At 39.2% G+C, this 20,045-nt stretch overlaps 1 protein-coding gene across 1 annotated transcript; it reads right to left on the bottom strand.

Moving 5' to 3' along the window:
- Nucleotides 1-1,042: 1,042 nt before the first annotated feature.
- LOC126259246 (LETM1 domain-containing protein 1) lies at nt 1,043-19,515 on the bottom strand. The gene is made up of 5 exons (XM_049955873.1): nt 19,271-19,515; nt 18,784-19,134; nt 13,350-13,638; nt 1,541-1,687; nt 1,043-1,466 (listed from the first exon to the last, which is right to left on the bottom strand). Exons 1-5 carry the CDS (start codon nt 19,339-19,341, stop codon nt 1,290-1,292), a joined length of 1,035 nt encoding a protein of 344 aa, XP_049811830.1. The 5' UTR covers nt 19,342-19,515; the 3' UTR covers nt 1,043-1,289.
- Between the last annotated feature and the right edge of the window lie 530 nt (nt 19,516-20,045).

Raw genomic sequence — 20,045 nt, 5'->3', positions numbered from 1 at the left:
TACGCAGTCTAGTTGCAGCGACGAAGCTAGCATAAAAGCGTGTACACCTTTGTGTGGTCAGTTATCGAACATATATTGTTGGTAATGAAGACTAATGAACAGACACCTGGACCTTCCAATGTGAAAAGAAGCAGGAAAAGTGCTAAATTGACAGGAACAGTTACTTAATGTAATAGACAGTGATTTTCTGTGTAGTGAGGATTAGGCATACCACGGAGATTATCATTTAGAGGCTGCAGAAGAACTGCAGAGTGATTATAGCGTGGAAGCACAGCTTTCGAATCTGTTTCATGACAGTACCTGCCTTTTCAGAGTGTTATCGGCCCGCATTCGCACGTTGCCAGGCCGCACTGGACAGTTGCGCACCTGCACCGATGTCGCAGCGAAAGTGTTAGTCAGAATGGTACATTCAACCAGGCTGCAGTCAATTTCTTCTCTGTCTGCACTCAACTTGAGACAGTGATAAGTCTTAATTGACCACAATGTCACTTGAAGCTCCAATCCATGCACTTTCTGATGATACTTCCAGTACAAACTCATTTACACACTCTATAAGTAGTTATAACTTTATAAATTATGTCATTTTGTTTGGTGCCAAGAGCAGAAACAAGGAAAATAAACACTTCATTTTCAGTATACAGCAATTCGGACAGGGGTACATTTTTTTTCTCTTAAGAACTTTTTTAAGAAAAGAACACTGCCTCTTTGAATGTAATTCTGTTTTGAAGAGCTGGCTGTATCTGTGCATCCAAAAATTTAAATTATAGAACTGAGCAACACACATGCCTAATTAAAATATGAAAAATGTGTTACTATTATGTGCAGCATATTGTCAAAACCAAAGCTTGAAAGTCACATAACATGCTGCTCACAAGGTTAAAGCTGTGGTTTCCATGACTATGGAATACACACTGACTGTTTATACATATATTTCAAATCTCATACCAACAAGCTTTTTTTTAAACTGTTTTCATAATGTCACTTTCATTTTGTCGTGGCAATTAATACCACTTTGGAAGAGTAAAATAAATTTCAGTCAGCAGAAATTTCAAAATTCTTTATTAGTTCCGATAATACAGTATGATGAAAAAATAAACACAGATTGTTCAAGCTTTTCCATAAAATTATTAGTGTTAGAATGATCATTGTAATAAATCCCACATGGCATCAGCTACCTTGCCTGGGCTCTGTCTCAGCATTCACTTATCAGAAAGTGGAAATTTGAAGAAATGCCTGTCAATTTACATACCAAATTTGAGAGGGTACAGAGCCAAATTTCAAATGGAGACTCAATATATAAGTGCCCAGTTACCGGGCTGATTGTATGCCAGCAGAATAGGGCAATGTAGCAAAAGTGACAAACTGCTTTCATCCACGTGCTTTGAGACTACAATCCAGTTATTTATCCATTCTATCAGATCATCTTCTTTCACATTAACAGGATTTAATCCACGGAGGAAACAAGCCTGTTGAAAGTCAACTCAGTAAGATTCTGGATACAAAACACAGTATGTTACACTTTTAAATACAAGTATCATACCCATCTCAGCTGGTCATGGCTCATTGCTTTCACTCCACCTTCCCTCAAAATTGCCATATCCATTTCGTGTATGATTCGAGCTCGATCAGATAACCGGTACCTGCGTCGCCATCCAACATGCATGCCATGCATTTTAAGAAGATGTCTCTGGAACAAAACAGTGAACTGAATCTATCTACTGCCTTTTTTTTTTTTTTTTTTTTAAAGACACTCAACAAATGAAACAATTCTAATAATTATGATAAGCACCCTCCCCCCAAAAACTCGCGTGGATGTGTGTGGTAAAGAATTAGTTTCTTGTCTCGAACATTATGGAAATCTGTTTAGAAACTACCCTCTTCTTAATTTTCTGCTCGATTCAGTGAGTGTAATAAAAAATTGTAAAACAGCACTGGCTGCTCTTCTCAAGGAATGTGTGGTAAAAAATATCAGGCTATAGTGGGTCCCTGGTGAGTCCTAAAAATTACTACTTTCACTTTTGGCAACTCTTAGAACTTTTTACCATGAGTCTGACATTTAACTATAGGTTACCCAACAACAGACAATTAGTTTGCCCACTGGTTCAGTCCACACAGAAACAGGTGTAGCTGATGTGTAGTAGTAGTTGGATTGGAGACTTAGAGAATGAATCCATAAATAAAGATCTTCTGACCAGCATGTAGAGGTAGTACAATGCTAATATTTATTGCAAATTTGTAATATATTAAATGTTACACTGTTGTTGTAGTTTTCGGGCTGAACATAATTTTGATGCAGCTCTCCATGCTGTTCTATCCTGCGCAAGGCTCTTCATCTTCAAATAACTATTGCAACCTACATCATTCTGAATCTGCTTACTGTGTTTTCATCTCTTGGTATCCCTTGAAAGATTTTTACCACCCTCCCCCTTTCCACTCCACACTTTCCTCTAATAATAAATTAGTGATCCCTTGACATCTCAGAATGTGTCCTATCAACTAATCCCTTCTTTTGGTCAAGTTGTGCCAAAAATTTTTCTCCAATTATATTGAACTTTCTCATTAATTACAGGCTAGCTATCTACAGGATTCCTCTGTAGCACCACATCTCAAAAGCTTCTATCCTCTTCTTGTCTGAACAGTTTATTGTCCACTTTTCACCTCCATATAAGGTTATACGCCTTCAGGAAAGGCTTCCTAACACTTAAATCTATATTTGAAGTTAAGAAAATTTTCTGCTTCAGAAATACTTTTCTTGCCATTGCCAGTCTACATTTTATATCCTCTCTACTTCAGCCATCATGTTACTTTGTTGCCCATGTCACAAAACTCATCTGCTACTTTACGAGTTTCATTTCCTAATCTAATTCCCTCAGCATCACCTGGTTTAATTCTACTACATTCCATTATCTTTGTTTTACTTTTGTTGATATTGATCTTATATCCTCCTTTCAAGACACTCTCCAAGTCTTTTGCTGTTCCTGACAAAATTACAATGTCCTCACAAAACCTCAAAGTTTTTATTTGCTCTACCTAAACTTTAATTCCTACTCCAAATTTTTCTTTGGTTTCCTTTACTGCTTGCTCAATGCAGACTGAATAACATGAGTGATTGGCTACAACCCTGTCTCACTCCCTTGTCAACCACTGCTTCCTTTTCATGTCCCTCGACTCTTGTAACTACCATCTGGTTTTTGTGCAAGTTGTAAATAGCCTTTCACTCCCTGCATTTTACTCCTACTCCCTTCAAATTTCAGAAAGAGTATTCCACTCAACACCATCAAAAGCTTTCTCTTAATTCTACAAATGTTATAAATGTAAGGTTTGCCTTTCCTTATCCTATCTTCTAATAGAGATCACAGGGTCAGTACTGCCTCGTGTGGTCCTACACTACCCCAGAATCCAAACCAATATTCCCCGAGGCCGGCTTCTACCAGTTTTTCCATTTTTCTGTAGAGAATTTGTGTTAGTATTTTGCAACCATGGCTTATGAAACTGATGGTCTGGTAATATTCACACCTGTCTACACCTGCTTTCTTTCACATTCTTCTTGGAGTCTGAGGATATTTTGCCTGGCTCATACATCGTGCAAACCAGATGGAATAGTTTTGCCATGGATGGCTCTCCCAAGGCTATCAGTATTCCTGACAGAATGTCGTCTACTCCATAGGGCTTGTTTCAACTTAAGTCTTTCACTGCTCTATCAAATTGTCCTTGCATATCGTATCTACCATCTCATCTATGTCCTCTTCCTTTTCTATAATGCTGCCTCATGTTCATCTCATTGTATAGAAGCTCTGTATACTCCCATCTTTAAGCTTTCCCTTCATTGCTTAGTGCTAGTTTTCCATCTGAGCTCTTGCAGTTGCTTCTCTTTTCTTCTTTAATTTTCCTCTAGCTGGTATATGTCTTTTCTCAAGTCATACATGCTTCTAATTCCTTACACATGTCATCCTCCGCTACCTTCACTAATTTCATCTCTTGAAGCTACCCATTGGTCTTCAACTTTAGCAATTATACCACATTTTGCTATTGATAACTGAATAATCTCAGTGGCAAGGAGGAAGATAAGGAAACAGCCGGGCAGTCAACTGCATGATGCATTCACGAATATGAACTCAATGTGGAGGGCTCTGTACACATGCAAGCGTAATCAAAGGATTTGTTATTAATAACCAGTACACTAATTTAAAGGTACAAGAGGACTCACTGTAGTATGTTCTAAATCCGGTATGTATCTCTAAAATACTACCACACAATTTCAACAGATCTCTGGCAGCACTCCAAAGTATATGTTTCTAGATGCTGCTGCCCATCAGATGAGACTACATAAAGATGCATATTCCCAGTCTGGAAAATCCTGGTACTCCCAAATGTTTGCAGGAATTGTCTTGCATGTTGCTGCTCTTCAAGTAGCCCCATAAAGAATTACTGGAAAGTTGGTTTGAGCACCATGATGCTTTAATATGCACGGAGATTGTTTGCCCATATCTCCATGACTACACAACAAATCACAAAGGGTAAAGGCCTGCTTTTACACACAGATTTTCCATTTAACTAGGAACATACAGACAGCCTGTTCCTACAAATAACATACAAATTTGATAGAGTTATTGCAGGTAATTACTGTTATGTTTGACACACACACCAATGAAGCATCATTCAGATATATACTTCCGGTTTATATGGCCGTGGTCCATGGAATTCTTCTATTCCTAACATTTTGTACAGGTATGGCTGGTCCTACTGACTGTCAGCAGGACCAGCCATACCTCTGAAGATGTCCAACATAGTATTGGACGAAACGTTAGGAATAGAAGAATTCCATGGACCACGGCCATATAACCCGGAAGAATTATCAACAACAGTACCATACGGTCGTGAAAGCCTTCATTGTATGATTCAGATATATAGTTCCAAAACAACAGAAACAAACTTCTCCTTAACATGACTGCTATACTTTCATATCATAGCCTTGGTGCCTAGAAACTGAATGTGCACGAGCTTCTGTGAACAGTCAATCTGCCTAATTTATCTCATCATACATTCTTTTATTTTGTTCATCACTTGTGGAGCAAATAGAAATATCAGCTTGTACAGCTTGGGCAGATATTAGACAAAATGCTACCTTGGCTATGAGAATGCATTCACTATGCTGTTTATAGTAACTTACCTGCATTCCTATTTTCTTACTCACTGTTAAGACTTACTTCTGTATTATTCCTATTTGATTTTGTATAGATAATCCTGGCCTCACCTGCTGCTCCTGCCACCAAGCTTCACTAATTCACAGTGTATACAACTTCCATTAATTCAATTCCCTTTCTAAATTCTCTCCTGCGTTTCTGATCAAGTGAGGTAACACCGCACGTACTGACCATTAAGGCAGGTAGTCAAAAGTTTTAATTATCACACCAAAAAAATAAAGCTATGAAATAATTTTCTTTGTTTGTTCGGCCCCAACCACGGCCACCCTGACCCTGCTCCAGGAGGAATGCAAAATATTATAACTGAAAATAAAAACCACTTTCGCGAAGGAAACTGAGGACCAGTTTCAACAATCATCTGCTAATATTAAGACAAGGAATTGGGAAGGCTATACTAGTATCAAAAGATGGGGACATTCCACTAATATTTGGGAGATCATCAGTCTGGATCCAAAACCACATTGTGAGGGTGGCTCGTTACACAAGGGAAAACAATGGATGGGCCTAGCATGACCGACAAGTAGATGACATACGACAGAAACAAAAATGACTACTAATAATGCCGCTGAATTCATTTGTCACACAGCTTGTACTCTGCATTTTTACTGTAAGTAGATTTTAAGCCTTAGATGCATTGTCTTATGAGTCAAAGGCATTGTTAATATTTAAACACAAGTGCATTATGTGGAAGATCTGTAAACATAGTTAATAAAGTGTACTGATTTCTGGTCAATTAAACAGCATCAACCATTTCGTTCCTTTTGATCTCTCCCCTCACCATACCTGCCATTGAAAAGAAGAATTCCTTGAAACCTCCCAACACAGTGACAGAATATTTTATGTATCTTATTGTTTCATCTTCCTCAAGTTCCATTTGCAAATAGTGCACAAGATGAACAACTGTTGGCAGATCTTTTAATACAGGTAATTTTCGCCTCTCAAACATTAGTACACGCTCAATAGTAAATGCCTGATAGCCTGAAGTTATCAACAATTGTAATGTAAAAGGAATGAAGCATTGCATAGCAGCAACAGAATCTATCATTCTTTACCTTTGCCACTCCTGCATGGCGGCTGTAAATCTCTATGTACACACATCGATTAATGATATAAAAAGAATTCTGTTGTTTCAAGACAAATGAGGCCTTGAGCACGTCACCTGTTACTGTTTCTATTCCATGAAAGGGACACGGACTTGCTGCAATCCACAATCTGTATTTGATAATTTGTGCGAAATAGTCTGTAAATGTGCCAATTGTCTTCTCAATCAGAAAACATATAGTTAAAAACACAGATGATGTGACTTACCGAACGAAAGTGCTGGCAGGTCGATAGACACACAAACAAACACAAACATACACACGAAATTCAAGCTTTTGCAACAAACTGTTGCCTCATCAGGAAAGAGGGAAGGAGAGGGAAAGACGAAAGGATGTGGGTTTCAAGGGAGAGGGTAAGGAGTCATTCCAATCCCGGGAGCGGGAAGACTTACCTTAGGGGGAAAAAAGGACAGGTATACACTCGCACGCGCACGCACGCACACGCACGCACGCACACACACACACACACACACACACACACACACACACATCCATCCGCACATACACAGATACAAGCAGACATTGGCCTTTACAAATGTCTGCTTGTGTGTGTGTGTGTGCGCGTGTGTGTGTGTGCGTGCGCGAGTGTATACCTGTCCTTTTTTTCCCCCTAAGGTAAGTCTTTCCGCTCCCGGGATTGGAATGACTCCTTACCCTCTCCCTTAAAACCCACATCCTTTCGTCTTTCCCTCTCCTTCCCTCTTTCCTGATGAGGCAACAGTTTGTTGCCAAAGCTTGAAATTCGTGTGTATGTTTGTGTTTGTTTGTGTGTCTATCGACCTGCCAGCACTTTCGTTCGGTAAGTCACATCATCTGTGTTTTTAGATATATTCTTCCCACGTGGAATGTTTCCCTCTATTATATTCATATCATTAATAGAAAACATATAGTTTTATATAATTAATTACAAGCAGGCACCATCAAGAGGACATTAATCTCAAGTATTGCCTGTGATGTGCAAAGCTTTTGTTAATACGCACCAGCTATTGTAACTGTAATATAAAAAGGTATGTAGCATTAAAAAATGTGTTATATATGAAGTGTGCTTATTTACACAAATAATCCTTAAGTATCTCCATCTCCTCATTATTTGAATGTTAATCATTTTATCTCTAGAAATTATGATCACACTGATGGACCAAACGCAGCATTGGTGCAGGAGGAACACAATTTTTCCTATCATTTCTGAAACAATCATTTTCAATTGTGTAGTATTGATTTCTTTTAAAGTCAATAAATCATTTTGTCCCTTAATGTCGATCCGGATATGACTGCTCCATGTCCAAAGAATGTCAGGTATTTAGTGACTTGTTACTATAAGATAATTCAATCGATCTCTGATTCCATCGCCTAGTTACACACAAAACATCATTATATCTTCAACATACAATCTCTGTCTAGGGCTAAATTTCTCTGATTTTATTGTCATCGTCATTTCACAACATAAAATAACATTTTGTTCATAATACTCTTTAAGTTCGGCAGTAGGCTCCTCTGTGTATATCACTGGAGTTACCATACTGCTTTCAAACATATCTAAGCTGCCTGACTGTAAAGGGCAAGAGAAACTTCAATCTATATTTAGTAATTTTTTACTGCATTGGTTTATATTTGTTACTTAACTTATCTCATCCTCTACTACCATTATAACATGAATTCTAATTTGATAATTTCAAGGTTTTAAAAAAGTCCCATTTCAGTTCTCCAAAAGCCCAGCAACAAATAAAAAAATCAGCAAAACCTGTAAGACAGTAGACAAATTAGTATACTGTATGGACCCTCTTCTTCATTCCGTCATAAGTGATTGACAAGAATGTAAAACATTGTATATACTCAGACTCACTTTAAAGGTTCTGGGCACTGACTAAGTTATGACCAGAGTGACGCTTGTCTTGGGTGACAGAGAGCAAAAGAAAACTTCAAATGATAACAATAATGGAAATTCCTGGATGGAACAAGATGTAAAATAAGGGAAAGGCAACAACTCACCTCTAGTGGACTGGTGTGAAGTACAGAAACACACAACAGAAAACAGTGTTCACATTAGCTAAAGTACGCACTTTCACACACCCGAACATACATTTCCATGTCCTTCAGTAATCTATAATCAGTATCACTCATGGCATGGGAGTGTATGTTTGGGTCTGTGTGTACACTTTTATTAGAAAAAGTGCAAGAGCTCAAAAGCTAGTGTGAATACTATTTTCTGTTGTGTTTGAATGCTTGATGTATCAGACCACTATAAAATTTCAAATCACAACGGCAGATATGGATTTGGCCGTGGCCCCCGAATTATAACCTTGCGTCTTGTTCTTGCAAAACACCATTTAGCTTATAGTCTGTGTAAATGAAAATGTTGAGCTGCAAGCTGGCATTTCAATATGCCATTGCTCCATTCTTTACACAGCAAAGTATTTCACCATTTTGCTGGAAAAGGTCTGCTTGAAATAGTGTATTGCAGTTAAAATAAAAACACTCGTTTACAAGGGTGAATTTTTTACAAAAACAAACAAGATTAGTTTTTCAAATATTTTAAATTATTTTTTCTACAAGCTGCTAGGTCCGGCTTGTATGGTGACCTTTGGGGCATACAGCTAAGAAGTCTCTAGTTTTGCTGCATGCAGCGATTTGTCATCATGACATGAAATTTTTGCCTTGTGGGTGAACTTTATCAAAAATTTGTAGTAAATATACGTTTGTGTGCCACTTGTCAGTAATGGACATCTATACTCTAATGCTACAACACCAATAGGGTCCATTTTGGAAAAAACCTAACAACAATCTTCTTATCCGCACTGTGAATTCATCAGACTCTCGTAGGCTTACGTTCTGCTCAAAACACCAAGAGTTTTTCTGTACCAATCAATGTGTTGTTTTTGATCAGGAGTCAGATTATGTGGAATCCATTGGCAACAAAGTTTTTTTCACACCTGTTGATATAAAATGTTTTATTTTCATGTAGTGCCAAAGCCCAGTCTTGCCTGAAAAAAGGCTTAGGATGTCTGTTGATCAACTTGAACTACACTACCAATTATAAATTGTTGCATTAGATGGGGCTCTTTGTCAATACATTTTTAAGACAATCTTCACAGTTAGTGACAATTTAACATCATAAAAAATACAGCCTGGAAATGTTCTCCAGTCAAATTTACTTTTTGGTAGGCGCAAAATCTTTAAATGATGACGATTAGAAACTATTACAGCAAATCGAACAGACTACATGGCAATCAATTTGAAACATCAGAAAGTAGCTGTGAAGTATAAACATGGCATTACACTACGGCAGGTTCCCCCCCCCCCCCCTTCAACCTCTGACTGCTTAGTATAGAAGCTACGTAAGCGGCAGAAAGTGGACATGTGCTGTAGGCTACTGCGCAATTCTCGCACTACACACTCCGCCATTGCCAACCTCAAGGCATCAGTCTGCATTGCACTACAGCCACGTAAATATGGCTGCCGTCATTTTTGCTCCCGCCAAGTGTGAATTACGAAGTGTAATTTGGTTTCTGCAACCAGAAGGGAACAGTGCAGCAGAAATTCATCGGAGAATGAGCCAAGTGTACAGTGAAAACTTCATGACTGATGGTTGTGTGCGTGAATGGTGCCAAAAGTTTAAAGATGGCCGAAATGACGTGCATGATGACGGGGCGAAGGACGCAAGTCTGTTACTACAGCTGACCTTGTTGAATGAGTTGACAGAATGGTAAGGGAAAATTATATGTTCACCATAACTGCTTTGTCTATGGAAATTTCGGAAGTTTCAAGACCTGTTGTACACACTATTGTTACTGAACATTTAGCGTACAAAAAACTTTGTGCCCATTGGGTTCCAAAAATGATGACTGACGCCCACAAAAGTCAATGATTGGTGTCAGCTTTAAATTTCCTTGATTGTTATCAAGATTAAGGAGGGAACTTTTTGAAATCAACTGTTACTGGAGATGAATCTTGGATCCAATACGACACACCGGAAACAAAACGACAATCACAACAATGGATGCATCCAAATTCACCAAACAAACCAAAAAAATTCAAACAAACATTCAACAACAGAAAGGTTATGGCTACCATGTTTTGGGACCAAAAAGATGTGTTGCTTGTAGAGTTTATGCAGCCCAGAACCACTATCAATGCAGCTGCTTATTGTTTAACTTTACGACATTTGTGGAGAACTATTCAAAACAAACGAAGAGGAATGCTGACTTCAGGAATTGTGTTGATCCATGACAATGCTCCTCCACACACTGCTGGCACAACCCAGTGGCTCCTTGAACACTTTCAATGGGACATTTTTTATCATCCTCTGTACAGCCCTGACCTGGCTCCCAGCGACTTCACCTTTTCCCTGAACTGAAGACGCGGCTAGGAGGCCAGCACTTTCAAACCAACGAAGATCTTCAAAACGTCAATACTCATTTGCAGTCATTGCCGGCAACATTTTTGAAGAGGGTATTGCAAAGCTCGTCCACAGGTATGATAAATGTCTCAATCTTTTTGGTGATTATGCCTGAAGAGTAACAGTAAGTGTACAAAACTTTTGGTAAAAAATAATTGTTTTCTATGAACTTGTCTTTTATTTATAGTCTATTGGAGGTTTGGGAGGGGGGGGGGGGGGACGGCCCTCATAAAATTTCTTGCATTTAAGCTTTACTAATGCATCCTTAACCGGTACCCACAAACGTGAAATTTAACATAATTAATCTTACAAATGTAAAATTGTTGATAATATAATTTAAACAGATAGATAAAAAATCTATTCACCAAGCGGCGTTAGGGGAACACACACACACACAACAGGATTTAACTATTACAAGCTTTCAGTGCCAGTGGGCCCTCCTTCTGGCAGAAGAGTTAAAGGGGAAGGAAGAGGGATCAAAGAAGAGGACTGGAGAGCTGTATAGACAGAGGTACAGTTCAGAAAAGTCTGAACTTCAGACCAGGGAAGACTCACTGGACAGGATGAGAAGGAAAGATCAATTGTTGAGGACTGCACCAGACGAGAATACTACTAAAACTTCGTGCATGAGTTAATAAGAGTGGGTACGGCAAAAAATAGACGAGTCAGAAAATGAAAGATGTAGGAAACTAAAATGGAGTGAAGAAAGAAGTAGTTACTGTGAATAAATGCTGAAACGCAAGGAATTAACGCAAAATAAGGCCAGGCAGGTGGCGAGAACCAAGGACATGTAGTGCTAGTTCCCACCTGCGGAGTTCTGAGAAACTGGTGTCTGGGGGAAGAATCCAGATGGCGTGTGTGGTGAAACAAGCACTGTGGTCATGGCTGTTGTGTACAGCATGCTCCGCAACAAGATATTGTGTGTTGGCTGTGTAGCCCTTCAGCATACGCCCATTCATCCTGACTGACAACTGGGTGGTAGTCATGCCAATGTAAAAGCCCGAACAGTGTTTACGTAACAGCTGGTATGTAACGTGTTGTTTCGCAGGTGATTCTCCCTTTCATAGTATATGTTATGCCAGTTACAGGGCTGGAATAGATGGTGGTAGGGGAGGGGGGGTTGCATAGGGCAAATCTTGCACTGGGGATGGTCAGAGGGGTACAAAGCCATAGAGTAGGGAGATGGGTGCAGAAGAAACATAGGGTCTGACAAGGATGTTGCAGAGATTGGGAGAGCAACGAAAAGCTATTCCAGACGTGGTGGGCAAAATCTCAGACAGAATGCATCTCATTTCAGGGCACAATTTTAGGAAGTCATGGCCTTGTCAAAGTAGCTAATTGATACATTAAAGACCAGAATAATACCAGGTGACAAGTGGTGTGCTCCGAAGTTGTTTTCTGGAGGGATCAGCAGTACCAGGATTGGATGCGATGGCCCGGGAAATCTGCTTTTGAACTAGGCTGCTGGGATAATTATGTCCAGTGAAGGCTGAATTGAGGGTGGTGGTGTATTGCTGTAAAGAGTCTGCATCCAAACAAATACATTTGTCCTCAATGCCAAGGCTGTATGGGAGGGAACGTTTGACATGGAAAGGAATGCAACTGTCAAAATGTAAGTAATGTTGTTACTTGGTAGGCTTGATGTGGACGAAAGTGTGTAGCTGGCTACAGTGAGGATGAAATCAACATGTTCCCTCCCATACAGCCACCTTTGAAATGACACATTACATACCAGCTGTTAAGTAAGCACTGATTGGCCATTTACATTGGCAGGACTACCACCCAGTTATCAGTCAGGATGAATGGACATAGGCAGGGGGTATATAAAGGCAACACACAATATCATGTTGCAGAGTATGCTGTACATGACAGTCATGACAATGGTGCCTGTCTCACTGCACGCGCCATCTGGATTCTTCCCCCAGGCACCTGTTTCTCAGAACTCTGCATGTGGGAACTAGCACAACATGTCCTTGGTTCTCGCCACCCGTCTACCCTTAATTTATGTTAATTCCTTCAGTCTCAGCATTTATTCACAGTAACTACTCCTTTCTTCACTCCATTTTAGTTTCCTACATCTTTCATTTTCTGACTCGTCTATTTTTTGCTGTCCCCCTCCCACCTCTGTTATATACAATGTACTTAGCTTTACAGTCTTATCAACTCTTGCACAATGTTTTAGAAGTAATCTCTGTCTTGCACATTACCCTGTCTTCCACCTTTAAGCTCTCAGGTTTCAAACCTCATCCGGTGCAGTCTCCAACAATCGGTCTTTCCTTCTCATCCCATCTGGTGAGTCTCCCCTGACCTGGGGTTCTGGGTGACTTTTCTGAACTGTATCCCTTCTCCTACAGCCCTCCAGTCCTTTTCCTTCACCCATCCTCCTTCCCCTTCAACTCTTCTGCCAGAAGAATGAGCCAGTGGCTCCAAAAGCTTTTAATAGCTAAATCCTTTTGTGTGGGTGTGTTCCCCTGCTGCCGCTTAGTGAGCAGAAGTTTTATCTATCCGTTTACATTAAATGTAAAATTGTGTAATTTATAAACTCAAATAACAGTACCAACAGTAGTTCTGCTACTAATTTTAACCAACTTCTTTCATAACTTATCCTAATTTCACATAAGGATACAATCTATGAATTGTAATACTTACAACGTGACCAGTATAGAGATACAGGATGTGGTATGGGTGTCCTTTAAATAAGTCAATGCACTTCACAATATCCTCGGTTTTTGGATGCACACCACTTCCTATTAAACTTAAAATCCTTGCCCACGGTTTGTGTAAGGATTCATCTTCTATATTGTCCAACTGTGCCTGCAAAGCTCGGAACACTGGTCGACAGTGGTATAAACGTGACCGAAGATTATGAACATCAAATTCCACACGCTGCTGAATGGTCCAGAAATGAGAGCACAGCAGTTGTCGAGGGAACAGGTATCTAGACATTCAGTAAACATTTTAACACTGGAAATAAATTGTACGTAAAGCCCAGGATGTACAATGCTGATGACAATGTCATCAAAATGCTCAATGAATTTTATATCACTAGTTACCATCAGCCAAGTGTGAAATGGATATTACATGGACAGAAATAATTTATATTTCACTTAGATATTCTAAACATTTTAGATTACATGACTTGTACTAACAAAGTGTCATCAAAATTTTCAATGAATTTTATATCACTAGTTACCATCAGCCAAGTGTGAAATGGATATTACATGGACAGAAATAATTTATATTTCACTTAGATATTCTATACATCTGAGATTACGACTTATACTAAAAAAGCACGTATCAAACTAATAAATTTTAAGAAATAGGATAGGAGGGCACATGTTTGCCAACTGTTGATGAGCACAACTACAGGAGATCAAACAGAAAAAAAAGATAGAACTTCAGACTTTCAGAACTTTGAAGGAGATTCTTCACTAGGTGAAAGTGGCACACCAAAACTTGGACCAAGCGAAGGAAAAATGTACAATTGTTATAGGAAAATGAAGGATGTTGGAATCCTTATATCATGCAAAATAATAATAATAACCACAATAGATTCAGACACTAGGTTATTGACAATGAGCCACAAGCCAACTGCACTTGTCTCTCACACAATTATGCAAATAAATCCACTATTTTGCACTCATACCAAAAAACCACTTTGGATTAATAATTCTGCAGTTGATATTTGATTGTAGTCCCCCCCCCCTCCTCCAACTCCCAATTTCCTGCGGTTCTCCCTAATTTTCAATGTTTTTTTATGAATTTGTACAATTCTGCATTTCATGTTTATATTTTCATGCCATGGCTACATGCTATATTATTGCTCGACATATGGAACTGATGTTTGTGTAGCATCTTAGGGCATAATATGACATCACTGGTCAAAGCCAATAGGGAACATCAAACCATCTGGTTTATCCAGTCATTCCATCTCTCGTAATTTTGCAGTTTTTGATATGAAAAGCCTGACAAAAAAAGTGAAGCACCCACAAGATATGGTCAGATGGCAATATAACTTTGTACATGTACACGTCACGGGTGGATACGAAAATGAGAGTTGCAATTCTCTTTAACAGGTACAACGGCTACCACAGAGCATTAGTATTGTTACCAGGCCCAGTACGGTATATAAGGTTCATGAACAGGGTCATATGTTGAGTGATCACTGAAGAACACGGAGACACTGCATGCTTGTAGATGTTATCAGCACCTGATGAAGTTTGGAAGGGACTTCATTGTGGATCTCTACTTGGCCAGCTGGTTGAATCGTACAATATCCAGATTTATGGGGCATTCGGATCATTGGCCTGATGTCTGACCAGATGGGAACATATGGGCAGGCATATTCATTGTCACAGTTCTGGTCGACCTTGTCTGACTATCACAAGAGAACCACCATATTGTACACTGAGCACATTGTAATCCCTTCACACCTGTTCCTGTCATCTGAGAAAAAGTAATAGATTCCTACAACACTGGGTGTTACCCTGCACCGTAGCTCAGACACTAGCAGCAGACGGACTAGTAAATTATGTTCCCATGTGTAGGCTGCCATTAACACCACAACACAAATTGCTGTTTGGAGTGGTACTGCTGATGAGTGGCATCACGTTCTGTTCAGTGATGAATCGTGGTTCTGCATTACCCCTGATGACCATTCTCAACGAGTATGGCAATGGCCTTGGGAGAAGTTCTACTCTTCCAGTGTACTGGAGAGACACAGCAGTGATACTCGGGCATCATGATATGGGGAGCTATTGGGTATGACTTCAGATCATAGCTGGTAATGACTGAGGGAACTCTGACAGCACACAGTACATAAGAGAGAGCCTGCATCATCTTTTCTATCCTATTCTGCATCCGTAAAACAGTGTATGTTTTGCCTGTGAATACTAAGGCTAGACAGGGAATACAAATCACCATCAGATACTAAATCCTCACGAGTTACTTCTCATGCAACAGTATTGTTTTCAACATGACGTGACAATTCTCATCCACACACAGCAAATGTGTGTATGAGATGTCTGCACAATACTGAGGTATTCCCATGGCTTGTAAAATCCCCAGATCCATCCCTGACAGAATGTGTGTGACCAGCGTAGATGTCAACTTGGTCCCAGTGCCAGTATCCAGATTATCAAGGACCAGTTAGAGCAGCTGTGTGGCAGCTTACTTTAAGATAGGATACAACGGCTTTATGACAGCTTTGCCAACTAAACTGATGCACGCATTTGGGCCAGAGGGGTTGCAACATCACATTGATAAGCAGGCTCAAGTTCTTTGTAAATCTGATTCAGTTTTGTAACCACTGAAATAATATCAAATACCATCTCAACCAATGAAGTTTGACATGGGAAAAAAAAGATTCTTCCAAAAGCTAGTGAAGCCTTCATTCATCTTTGTGTGCCTGTTGCAACTCAGCAATTCTGCTATTTGGTGTAAATTTTTACATTTTGCCAGAATTTCCCATATTGTATTTAAAAGTTTACTTGACTACTAGTATTATTCAGAGGAAATAGCTACCACATTTCTGACAGCAGAGGCCTTATGTCTTCACCTGAGACTAACACTTGGCATACAGCTTTACAGTTCATTGCCTTGTAGATAACATGAATTTTCAATTCTTGAATCAAGATATTCATACAATTTGTAGGAGGAGTAGGCTACATAATGGGACATGCATTTAATTTCCTTTTAATAATTCCCAATTTATTGCTTTACATAAGGTAGGAGCTAGATGAATGACATTAGTCCAGAGTGCATGATTCAACTCTGAACTTTTTTTTGGGAAAAAAAGTCAATATGAAAAACATCAGTGTCTTGCACTGTGAAAGTACAAATCAAATTTCAGCAGAAGCTTAGTTTTATTACTAACAATAAGTATTGAAGAGTAATTTTAAATGTGCTTAGAAGTGAGTATAAGAATTCCAGCATCTTTAGATATTAATGGCTACAGGACCAATGCTAGCCAGGGCACTCCACCTCCAATAAGATACATAGATTAATAATGCATTCTTTTCATACAGATTAAAATAACCAATAAGAAAAGGGGCCACATATTTTGAGCACCAAAAATGGAACTACTTGATATTCTTAATGGTGGACTTAAAACAGCCATCACTATGTCTTTGGTATTTTCTCTGCCTTTTTGGAATGAAGGCTTTGGTGACAAACACATCAACCGTCCAACTCAATGTTTATGTTAAGTTGGGAAGGTGACAGACTGTGTGAGCTGACAAAATCAACATGAGTTGCCATATGAGGAAAAACAATGACAGTTACTGAATACTTCAAAAAGTACTTATTTCAGCTGTATATCACATGTCATAAAATAATTTTTACAGTTGTGGAGAACATTCCAATTAATTTTAGGCTTATGACTGCTGCTTTTCCAAATATGTTGCACATTCCATGTTCGAGTCAATATCTGGCACAACTGAAACAACTTACTGCCACAAAACATACTGTCTGTCTGCTGCATTCTCATTGCGTATTTACAACCAGCTGTTGGCACCCCCCCCCCTCCCTTTTCTGTTACGCTTTGAGAAGTGCTGACACCATGAAAATAATCATCTCTGATCTAAACTCTGCTGGACGCTAACACACTGGCCTCACCTATGCCCTCCACATGAATCCTGAACAAAATTACATTCTGCTGGAATATGAAAATCATCTAGCAGCAAGTTTTTTCTACTTGTCACCTTAACTTGCTGCCAACATTATATAAGTGTGAAATACTTGAGGACTTAACGGAGAGGTTTTCCAGTGATTTTCATAAATCGCTTCAGGCAAATGCCTGAAAGGGCACGGCTAATCTCCTTCCCTATCTGATGGGACCAATGACCTCGCTGTTTGGACCCCTCTCCCAAATCAACCAACCAACAAACTTTGGGGCGATGCCATCATTAGTGGGACATCAGTCGCCTTTTCTAATTTATGGCTTCTGGTCCAGTGGTAATTTTGGTAACACTTACCATCTCATTCATGCCCCCCTTTTTTTTGGGGGGAGGGGGGGCGGCACATTTTTTGGGGCTATCAGAGGCTCCAATTAAAGCCCACCACAGTGACCCGATAGCTAAAGGGTGGACACAATGATGTTACAAATGAACATGAAGGTACTTACGTAACCATGTCAATCTGTACCACATGTCTGAAGTGAAAGATGAAATGATGGTGGTAAGTGGCTTTGATTAATGAAAAATATTCATCATTAATTTTAATCTCGTGCGGCAGACCTCTAAATTCTTTCTGGACTGGAAAGCAATTCACAGAAATCCAGTTTGCAAAGTATGCAGAAATGTCCAAACAATGCATACCATTAAAAAGATCTACAATCTGTTAACTTACTATGTTATTTCAGCACTGATTTCGAGTCTCCTCTGGCATGTTAGTGCCTGAATATTTTGGCAATTTACTGCACTGCACTCAGTAAGTACTCCTCATATACTGAGGTATTATGGGAACTGCTATTTACTATCAGGAGCAGATACATGGAGTGGATGGCTAATGTAACATAGCCAACAGTGCAATTGGATGACCAAGGAATGGAGTAGAGGGTAGATATAAAAGGACGAACAGCTAAAAACATCAGATGCAGCTTAGAAGGATTGCAAGGTATGTTGGTATTAAAATATTGAGCCAGATGACACTACCACCCAGCTGAACACTCCATTCCCCTATCTTCTTCATGTACTGGATGATTCTGATATATGTGTGAAACCTAAATACACTTCCTGCAAGATAAGCTTTGAAAATGTCCTGTCAAAAATCCTAGTGATTTGCAGATTGTGCATGTACAATATATCTATCAAGTGCATAGGGAAGTATCTAAATGTCATATATATTAGGCCTATACTAATGGAAACAAGCAAACTCCAGTACCCACATTCATACGTCCACTATCAAAATTTCACACACAATAATTGATTCACATGGCGGCTTTTTTTGTAGCAAAATTAATACTCCAAAAGTCTTGGTTATAACTCAGAGCTAGTAATTAATGTGGACTTCCGTTCAGAGTTAAGACTTCACACAAAATATGCTGACAGACAACCAAGTGCAACAAGAGACATGATATACTTACACCATTGGCAAAACTATATAATTTGTAAAAGGCAAAACGGATAGAAAGAGCATTGGAGCAACTTTCACTATGTCTTTCTTCATCTTGTGATACAATTCAAGTTCACCTCGACTTAAAAGTGCGCGATCTCTCAGAGCGGTATGTATCTGCATTGAGATCTGAAAGAATGACATCAAGTCTCTGTAGAAATCCTTAATTCCGGCAGTAAATATCCTGTACGTACGTAGAGCCGCGGGGAACTTCTTCTCCAAAAGCGTCTCATAGCCTTGAACAAATTGCATGTAGCGCGAAAGTGCATATCGTCGTATTTTATTAATTTCTTTCTGTGACGTCGTAGTTTTCTGACTGCATCTGCGAAAACATTGATTGTTAGAAGTTAATGTGACACATGCTCACCTACAACTGGGACAATGCTATGTGATGTTTTCTCTCGTTTATCTACGCAGTATCATTAGTTGATCATGCTTACTATATGAATTAATCGTACCTACGAATACAATGTCGAGTTGTGCTGCAACTTGTTATTAAACTCCTGCCAATATAACTTAAATAAATCATCCTCGGTATTCAGATCAAAGCAATTAAAAATCAAATAATCTCAAAACAGCAAAATATTGTTGTATTTCAGACTGTCACTATTTATTTCCGTCCATCAACAATATCATGAATACGCATTTGTTTGAATACCTCCTCCCCATCTTCGATAGGAGCATAGCACGCACTGAGGACAGAATCGACAAGGATGTTCGACTATCGTTGGAACTGCGATACTAGATTTGATTTCACATTCCGCACCATAGAGTATAAATATCTATGCAGTGAGCATTCGAATGAGCGGAAACGGTATTCAGACCGTAACATCTTCTGCATCTCAGGTCACGTGATTTTGAGGCAGCGCATTTTAGCCCGTATAGTGCTTAGCGTATTTCGAATGTTATTACTTCGCTGATACGAATAGATCGCCTTCAGAACTACCGTGAAACTTTGTATACGGGTTTTACCGACATCTTACAATTGCATGTCAGAAACTGAAGTTGGCGCAAAGATGTGTGGTATTGTACTTTTTTGCCACAGTACTATAGCTCAGACTCCACTTTGTTGACGTCTTTTCGGTAACTTGATAAGAAGTGACAGCCAACAATATTATTTTACGTTTCCTATTTCCCTTATTATTGAATCTCTCTTCTAATTAATTATGCCACAGTGACACTGTAGAGGGCGGTGAGGTGTCATGATAAAACAGCGCTTATGACAATGAGAAA

Source organism: Schistocerca nitens, chromosome 5, assembly GCF_023898315.1.
Source record: "Schistocerca nitens isolate TAMUIC-IGC-003100 chromosome 5, iqSchNite1.1, whole genome shotgun sequence".
In the NCBI taxonomy this organism is placed as follows: Eukaryota; Metazoa; Arthropoda; class Insecta; order Orthoptera; family Acrididae; genus Schistocerca; species Schistocerca nitens.
This window is presented reverse-complemented; position numbering and strand designations above follow the sequence as displayed.

What these genes read in the sequence shown, in the direction of transcription:
- LOC126259246 (XM_049955873.1), bottom strand. Translation starts at nt 19,341, where the DNA reads ATGATTTATTTAAGTTATATTGGCAGGAGTTTAATAACAAGTTGCAGC. An exon ending in TATATAGTTTTGCCAATGGT is followed by an intron (nt 13,639 to 18,783) that starts GTAAGTATATCA and finishes CTGAATGTCTAG; the next exon opens with ATACCTGTTCCCTCGACAAC. An exon ending in ATCTCTATACTGGTCACGTT is followed by an intron (nt 1,688 to 13,349) that starts GTAAGTATTACA and finishes GTTTTGTTCCAG; the next exon opens with AGACATCTTCTTAAAATGCA.